Below are 9,107 nucleotides of genomic sequence, written 5' to 3'. Positions count from 1 at the left end.
ACACGTATTGAAAACTATTTTTTGAAAATTCGAAATAAGACAACGAAATAATACTTACAATCGGTATATAACCGCACGTGGGTATGCTTACTTTTACATGTACGTGTACGTGTATAAAAAGGTCAAGAGGATAAAAGAAAACTCAACATAGATAATACGGGACAGTATCGAGAAGCGTGTTATAAGGAAGGATAGTAGACTATGGTAGGAGATAGAAGAACCATCCAATCTTCCTAACAGAATGAATAAGAAACCTAGAGACGTGGGTACACCTGATACATAGGAGAATTGCTTTGGACGAGGGGTAAACACGATTTACACTATGATGACTATCCACTGTCTCTCTTTCTCTCTCTTTCTCTCTCTCTCTCTCTCTCTATATATATATCTTTATCTCTCTCTTTCTCATTGAAAAAGCCATGCCAGAAAGTAGCGGAAGAAAGAGATACAAGGAGGAAAGAAGACAGGAGGAGAGACTTCCTAGAGAAGTAGGGATGTTTGTCGTACGCGTTATTTGCCCAATAAAACCACGTGGTGGGCTCTGGCAGGCTTGCGTCTCACGAACTAGGAGGGTAGACGATCAACGTGGTGGAAGAGAAGGAGAAGGAAAGAAAGAGAGAGAAAGAGAGAGAGAGAGAGAGAGAGAGAGAGAGAAAGATAGAAAGAGGGAGAGAGAAGGAGATAGAGAAAGAAAGAGATATAAGAATGGGGATGGACGAAAGAGATAGAAAGAGACAGAGAAAGACAAGGAGAAGGAAAAAGACAAAGAGAAAGAGAGAGAGAGAAAGAGAGAGAGAGAGAGAGAGAGAGAGAGAAAAGGGACGGTGATAAAGACTCGAGAGTAGGGGAGTTAGTGAGAAAGAGAAGGAGACCAAGAGAAATCAGAGACCACGCCTTACAAGCCGGTCGGCGCCTGCGTGGTTCCGCCTATCGAGCACGCTTTCCTCCGTCAGCTATCGTCCGCAGGGACGATGATATCGTCCGTGACACCGTACGCGACGCACTACCGAGCTGGATCCCATTCGTACGGATTCGTCGATCACGCATATATATATATATATATACATACATATATATATACATATATATATATATATGTATACGATCTTGCCGAGAAGTTCATTGTTGTTATTACTTTTCGTTGTTGTTTTTTAATCGGATTTCAATCTTCGTATCTTTTTTTTTTAATCGTTTCCTTTCCGTTTTTCCGACTTCGTATAACATATTATAAATTTTCGTTCGCGTCAATAACGACGATAAAATCTTTCTTTCTCATTCGCGTCTTAGATTTCAATTTATGTATATATATATATATACATATATATATATACAGAGAGAGAAAGAGAGAGAGAGAGAGAGAGAGAGAGAGAGAGAAAGAGAGAGAGAGTACGTAAATACGTATAATTATTTCTTAAAGCCAATCGCGAATAATCTTTGAACGTTTCGATATAAATGTGTGAATAATAATCTAACGAAAAATTCAACATACCGTCAACGTTCGAGATATATTGTCTCGTTTAATTCTTCGTTGTTTGTTGTTTAACGTTGAGTTTTAGTCCATGGTGACTTGACAATTTGGTTATCCAAGGGAAAATGCGTGCGTGAGTAAGTACTTATATACTTACTTGCTTACTTAATTATTTACTTACTTACCACGTGAGACGACGTCGTCGCGATAACTGAAGATACGTTATTCGATTCCGGTGGACCGCCTGCGTGACTTCGTCGAAATAATAAAGGACGATCTACGATCGATCCGTGATCTAAAGATCGATTTTTTTAGATAAGAAAAAGAGTGAGAAAAAAGATAAAAAGAGAGAGAGAGAGAGAGAGAGAGAGAGAGAGAGAGAAAGAGAGAAAAAGAAAGAAAAAGAGACAGAAAAAAAGAAATGCTAACCGTTAAGATTTTCGATAACGTCGTTGTGTATAACGCAAGATCATTTTTCGAATATCTTACGGAGGATAGATTTCAACGATCAGAAGAAGATCGAGAGGAACAATAGAAAGATTCGAATCCGGTGAGTGACGATTTGAAAAATAAGAAAGAAAAAAAATTATATATATATATATATATATATACATATATATATAACTATAATATATATATATATATATATAACTACGTGAAATTCGTGAAGAAGTTCGTGATCGATCGAACACGTTATTAGATTCGCGCGCTTTCGTTCGCGCCATTGGATTCGCGCAAAGGGCGCGAAAATCTTCTCAAGTTCCGCAAAGTTGCGGAGGAGATCGGGAAAGTGTTGTTCAGCCACGAGTCCAGGATTCTCACCCCCGGAGGCGGCACCATCTCGCCCGGGGGCGCGGGGCCACCCGCGAGCCCTTCTTCGGGACACTATCGTCAACAAACACACAGTCCACCCTTGGTCAAGGTAAATTATACTTTCGCAATTTTTTTTTCACACTCACCACATACCGCACGAGTTCTCTCTTCTTTCTTTCTTTTTTTTTTTTCCTTGCTGTTTTTATCGTAGTTGTTGTCGTTGTTGTTGTTGTTGATAATGATGTCAGTTTTTTTTTCCTCTACGATTGGCACTACATAAATATTTATAAAACGAACATATATTTTTCATTCTTATTCTTTTCTTTTTTATAAAAATTCCTTCATTCTCGGTGTGACCACATTTTTGAATTGTACTTGAGATTTAATATTTTTTTATTGTCCGTCCGGATTTTTTCCAAAGTGTCAAGTAGCCCAGAGAAAAGAAAGAAAATAAAAGAAAAGAAGAAGAAGAAGAAGAAGAAGAAGAAAAAATGACGTTCAATCCGTCGGTCTAAAAAAACGTCAGAAAATTCATAGGATTTTACTTTTCTAACAAATGTTTTTCGTCGCGCGTTCATTACTAAAGAGATTGAATAATGGGTCCGGAAGAGAGATAGATGGTTGTTTTCATTCCTAAATATAGTGTCTGTATTCATGTGCAATCATAACGCGTTGAAATCATTGATTTTATTCAAGGGACCGCGTGAAATAAGAGATAAGATTTTATATACCGTTCAAGATTAGATTCAATATCGTTCATTATGAGAATTCATTTGTTCAAGGTTAAAATCGCAAATTGTATCGATGGATTGTCGATTGGGACAAACACAATACGATATCGATCTTAGTTACGCATTATCATTGGGTTAGGAAAAATTCGTCTCTTCTTTTTCATGATCGCATGATCGACAAGATATCTTCTTCTTTTCTTTTTTTTTTCGTTTTTTCTCTCTTTCTTTTTTACGGAACAAGACAAATCGAAGAAAAATTTAGAAAGCGAAGTGAGCATGTAAGGGGGGGGGGTAAAGATAAAAAGACGAAAAAAAAAGGAAGAAAAAAATAAAAGAGAAAGTAATAAGAGGGAAATAAGTAAATAGTAAGTAGATAGCTCGTGGAGATTGATTAGAACCGATCAGAATAGAAGGAAGAGTAAGAAAGAAATGGAGAAAGAGATAAAAAATCAAGGATAAACGAATGGATATCGTTCGAGACAAACGAGATAGGATAGATATCCTAGGATATAGGATAGGTCGTTGCGAATAGAGAAAGAAACATTAGTGTCCTCTTTTTCTTTTTATTCTTCTTTTTTTTTTTTTATGGTCACGTAATGACGAGAGGATTTCTATGGAGTAAGAGAAATGATGGAAGGAGAATGGGGAAGAGGAAAAAGGTAGGAAAGAAAAATATCAAGAAGGAAGTAGATTGAGAAGCGGATAAGGACAAAGTTAGAAGAAGGAAGATCGAGAGAAAGAGAGAGAGAGAGAGAGAGAGAGAGAGAGAGAGAGAGAGAGAGAGATAAAGGGAAAGAGAAGTCGACGATGATGGGTATAAGGGCGGTTGTCGCGGCTCGTTTTCGTCAGGCAACAGAGGGAATCCCTCGGGGTGCCAGCCATGCAGCAGCTGTCTACGGCGAAAGCTCTCCTTAGAAAAGAGAGAAAGCTCGTTGGAATTTAACACGGAACGATTCTTATGCTTTCAGGATTCTTCTTCTTATATTTACCCTGATAGATACATATTTCGTCGTCGAGAATAACTCGACGGGTTTAGGCTCGAGTTCGGATTCGGGCTCGGTTTCGAACACGTAAGCGAGAATATACCATCAAGCTTTCTCGAAAATATTTTCTGGTTGGTTAGTGAGTCTCTCGGTAATATTTATTATTTCAATTTTAAAAGGAAAATAAAAAAAGAAGAAGAAAAGATTAAGAGGAAATAAAGAAAAAGAAGAAGAAAAAAAAACATAGACAATTCATTCATAACGAGTTTTAGTCCATAGGAAAAGGAAAAGGGTCGAAGGGTTTAATGCGGCCCTGTTGAGGCACACGCGCGCACCGACCGTCCAATACTTTCGTTGTGATTAAGCTTAATTCGTTCTATCTCTCTCTCTCTCTCTCTCTCTTTCTTTTTTCTCTTTCTTGCTCTCTCTCTCTCTCTCTCTTTCTCTTTCTCTCTCTCTCTCTGTTTCACTAAAGAAGCAAAGCCGAAGAGAAGACGTCGCGCGTTAAACTGCCGCAGCGTTGTTCGCTCGCGCTGTCTGCCATCCAATCCTGCCAACTTAACCTCATTAATAAATTAATTAGATATTATTGTGTTGGCAGCCAGGGAGGCAGCTGCGGGTCTCTCGTTCTTCGCTTTCTTCTCTATATTCTTCGTTTTCTCTTTCTCTTTCTCTCTCTCTCTCTCTCTCTCTTTCTTTCTTTCTCTATCTTTTACTTCATCTCCAGAACTGTACGAACCCGCAGATGATGCTTAGAAACCATGTTCGCGAGGTCGAGACCTGTGACGTCACTTTTTCTCGGGACGACAATGCGTCTCTATATGCTTCTCTACTGCCTATTTGTTACCCGCACATTTTCTTTTTTTTTTCTTTTTTATTTCTTCTTCTTTTCTTCCTCCTCCTCCTTCTCCTCCTCATCTTCTTCTTCTTCTTCGTCGTCTTTGTCTTTTTCGATATCTAACGATCACGATCTCGATCTTTTCTTTTGAATTCCCACCTCCTTACCATTATCCCACTTTCGGGAGCTTTTTAATTTCATCAATTTCAATAATAACAATTTTTGATAAATCGAAATCGTTCGTGCGTACGTATCTTAAATTTCAATTGTTTAGTTTCTTTTTTTATTTTTTTTTTTTTCCATGATCATAACTTTTGATAAATCGAAAGCGTTCGTTTATGTAGTTAGATATAAATGTTTTGTTTTTCCTTTTTTTTTTTCTTATTTTCTTTTCTTTTTTTTTTTTTTTTTTTTTTTTTAGTTTTCTTTCGAAATCCTTTTCTATGAACGATTAAAATGTCTCTTTGATGATAATAAAGCGATCTAGAGATCTATCTAGAGGTCTGTATTACATAGATTGCGTAGGAAAAGTTCTCGAGAGTTGGCGAAGGTCGTAAAGCGTATCCTGGTCAAGGAGTCGCTCGTCGCGTTGCTGCTCATTATCAGAGTAGCATGGCGACTGGTAATGACAAAAAGCACATGCAGCATTATCATTGCGGAGTGTATGGCATTAAACTGTAGGGGGCCAGGATTAGGATGTCGGCCATTACCGCGCGTCACTGACCGTTTATTCTACGCCGTGCACGGTGTGGTGACTTCCTCTAGACGCGTATGTATGCCTACATAACCGGAGGATGAGGACATTCGCGAGGCCGCCGTGAACACAAATCATATTTCACCTTTCGATATCATGACACTTTTTTTTTTTTCTTCTTTTATTAGAGAACGAGTATTCACGAGCTGCTGCGATTAATGTTCCTTTTCTTCTTTTTTTCTTTTTTTTTTCTTTCTTTCTTTTTTTTTTCTTTTTTTTTTTTTTAACGTCACATCAATCGTTACAAATCCGAAAGCTTCCTTTAATCGTTAGAAAGATACTTTACGCACGAAAAATAAAGAAGAAACATTTTTCGAATGTCAAAGTAAAATAATATATATTTAAATAATATATTTTGAATGTCAAAGTAAATATATATATATATATATATATCTTTTTTTTTTTTAACTGACGACAAAACAACAAGACCGACACTAAATCGTTCGATGTTCGACAAATTTCAAACGAGTACCTAGGTTCATTTGTACATACATAAATACATACATAATACATATATATATATATATATATATATATATATATATACCTAAGTACATATATACGTATGTATAGCTATATGTTATATAGCATACCATGAGAGGTCTTTTACATGCTAACGGCTCGCGTAGGCGTAAAAGGGAAGAAAATTAACTGTAATAAGCAAATTATTTAATATAAGGAACGGCGGCACGGTCTCGTGCATGCAGAGATAGATATTACAGTTGGATACAATTTACAATTTACAATGTAATTCGTAGGTATAACGATATCACTTCGAGCAGTGGTACCCAAGTGTATTTGCATATCGAACGAAATTTATGGTATTTTAGTGGTACGCCCGTTACTCCTCGTAAATATCGTTTCTCGCGTCCACAAGGCAGCGCGTGACGTGCGTCCGCGCGCGCGCAATACAGAGAGAGAAAGAGAGAGAGAGAGAGAGAGGGGGGGGTTGGAGAGAGAATGAGTGAGCGAGAAACATAGAAGAGAGGGACAAAGTCAGAAAGATATTTTATCTCGTACGCGCGAGTCGGGGTTCCTGTCGGAAGATGGCGAGCGATTTTAAACGACGTAGGCTAATTTCACGATTGGAAGTGATTATCACGATGATTGATCGCCCCTAAGCACTCTGATTGCCCTTAAATTGATCTAACCATACGTAGAGAGATAGAGATGGAGAGACGTGGAGATGGAAAGAGAGTTGTAGAAAGAGAAAGAGAGATGTAGAAACATACGTGCGCGCGCGCACACATGCACACACACCAACAGAGGGGGAGAGAGAGAGGGAGAGAGAGAGAGAGAGAGGGAGAGAGAGGGAGGGAGGGAGAGAGAGAGAGAGAGAAAGAGAGTCGTGTTTGCATTTGCAATTGGGCATTTCATTCCCGCGGGTATGTTTGCAAAAACTTTCCGTATCCGGTAACGTCGGGAACACCGAAATTGGCCCTTAATCGCGGTGGCGCCACGCGGCCATGAATAATTGGTCGCGTCAGGAACGAATTCGACGACGGATAATGCAGCAATCCACGAATCGGCGCCTATCATTTATTCAATGGCTCGTAGCTGGTCGTGGCCGAAGCCGTGGATTTGCAAATAGCATTAACTTGCGCCCGCGCGCGTTACTCGCTCTGCGCACGTGTGCGCGACCGAGTGAGAGAATAAAAAAAAGGATGACTTCAAAAAAGGGAGAGATAGAAGGATATATATTCGCGGTCGAGGATCAAAGCGTAGCCGCAATTTCGTAGTAGTCGTCGTCGTCGTCGTCGTCACCCGCCTTCCTCCTAAATAACTTTTTTCCTCCGCCCTTCTCCTTCCAATCCATCTCCTTCTCCTTTTCCTTCTCCTTCTACTTCTCCTTCTCCTCTTTCTCCTTTTTCTTTTCCTTCTTTTGCACTGGCATTTTATATCTCATTAACGTAATACCCTATGGCATTGGATGCTTCGCAACGCCGTAAATAAATTTTCCTAAATTTAAGAGTGCTCCCTGCGCTTGAACCTTCGACGATATCTTATTTTCTCGTAAATAGGAAGAAGGAAAAGAAGAAGAAAAAAGAGAAGAAGAAGAAGAAGATGAAGAAGAAAAAAGAGTATGAAAATAAAGTGGGGGAAAGAGAACGTAAAGGAGATCACGAGTTTTGATTCGATAGTAGACGATCGATCGTTGGACGATCGATTCGTAATCCGATCGATTCTAAACGAAGAATATTCGATACTTTACCGAGCTTCGCTCGCTTTAACAAACTTCGTTTCAGTATTTCTCTCGCGCGTTCCTCTACGCGCGTATTCACCAAGGAACGGCTGGAAAAAAAAAGAAAAGGAAAAAAAAATAGAAAAAAGGAAAAAAGAAGGAAAATGTAAGAGGGGGGGTGGGGAGGGAGAGCAAAAAGGAGGAAAAAAGAAAAAAAATGGAGAAAGAGCGATTTATATGCTCTCCAATTTTCCGTTCATCCTGCATACCGAAATAAGCGGGTTAACGTCGGACGAAATAGAATTTCTATTCGGACGATTGCCCGTTCGATTCTCTGGCTTGGACAGCCAACGCAAGAGACATAAAGAGAAAAAAAAGAAAGGAAAAAGAGAGAGAGAGAGAGAGAGAGAGAGAGAGAGAGAGAGAAAATTTAAGTCACGATTGTTAAATCGACGCGGTCAAGTATAAAACCGATAGAAAGGAATGGGGTTTGGGAAGGATGGGTGGAGGAGGAGGAGGGTAGGCCGGTAGAGTGAGAGCTCCAGACTTCAATAAATTACGTGTGATACTGTAAGACTCCTCCTCCTCCTTCTCTCCCTCCTTCTCCTTCTTTTTCTTGAAGCCAAAGGAGATAGACGAGAAGGGAAGGGGGACCTTGGACGGGTGAATGGAGTGGCGGGATAGGACAGAGAGGAGGGACAAAGTTTCTTCGCACGAGCGAATGTTGGCGCAAATTCTTGCGAATGAAAGGGCACACGCGATACGCTGTACTGGACACGCCTGCTTTCCTCTTACAGAGGGGCCGGTGCATTTCGAGTGTGAAAGAGGAAATAGATTCTGGGATAAGTTCGAAGAAGAAAAGAAAGAAATATAGAGAATCGTAAGGGCGAAGAAAAGAAAAGGTGAGAAGGAACAGTCTCTCTCTCTCTCTCTCTCTCTTTCTCTTTCTCTCTCTCTCTCTCTCTCTCTCTCTCTATGCTTTTCTATCTCTTTCTCTTTCTCATAGACACATACACACACACGCACACATATCACAGACATACAGACGTACATACAGAGCAAGCACTCCTGTTTTATGCTTTTCGACTTTTTCAAGATTTATCCTCGACTCTTTTTCGCTAAATCGCTTTCCGGGCTAAATTTACGGTCGGGCAATAATATAGTAGAGACGTACTGTATGTGTATATATGTGTGTATATATATATATGTATGTATATATGTATGTATGTATGTATGTATGTATGTATGTATATATGTATATATGGATGTAACTGTGTGAGCACAAGGATGGAAAAAGGACCTAGGTACATCGTTCGTAGATAGGTATAGGTACAAGGT

General features: G+C 39.3%; 1 protein-coding gene across 3 annotated transcripts in view; it reads left to right on the top strand.

Moving 5' to 3' along the window:
- The first annotated feature begins 863 nt into the window (after positions 1 to 863).
- Positions 864 to 9,107, top strand: part of LOC124950934 (cone-rod homeobox protein) — a 36,458-nt gene continuing 28,214 nt past the window's right edge. Inside the window, exons 1-2 of one of the 3 annotated variants that reach the window (XM_047498454.1) lie at positions 864 to 2,018; positions 2,169 to 2,390. Coding sequence is in view for 1 of the 3 variants with exons in the window: in XM_047498452.1 (XP_047354408.1) it covers positions 3,609 to 3,671 (63 nt within the window). In the remaining 2 variants the exon portion in view is untranslated. Of the gene's footprint in view, positions 2,019 to 2,138; positions 2,391 to 2,645; positions 3,672 to 9,107 lie in introns of those variants that run through there. The other 2 variants (XM_047498455.1, XM_047498452.1) reach the window with 2 other exon arrangements.

Source organism: Vespa velutina, chromosome 8, assembly GCF_912470025.1.
Source record: "Vespa velutina chromosome 8, iVesVel2.1, whole genome shotgun sequence".
In the NCBI taxonomy this organism is placed as follows: domain Eukaryota; kingdom Metazoa; phylum Arthropoda; class Insecta; order Hymenoptera; family Vespidae; genus Vespa; species Vespa velutina.
This window is presented reverse-complemented; position numbering and strand designations above follow the sequence as displayed.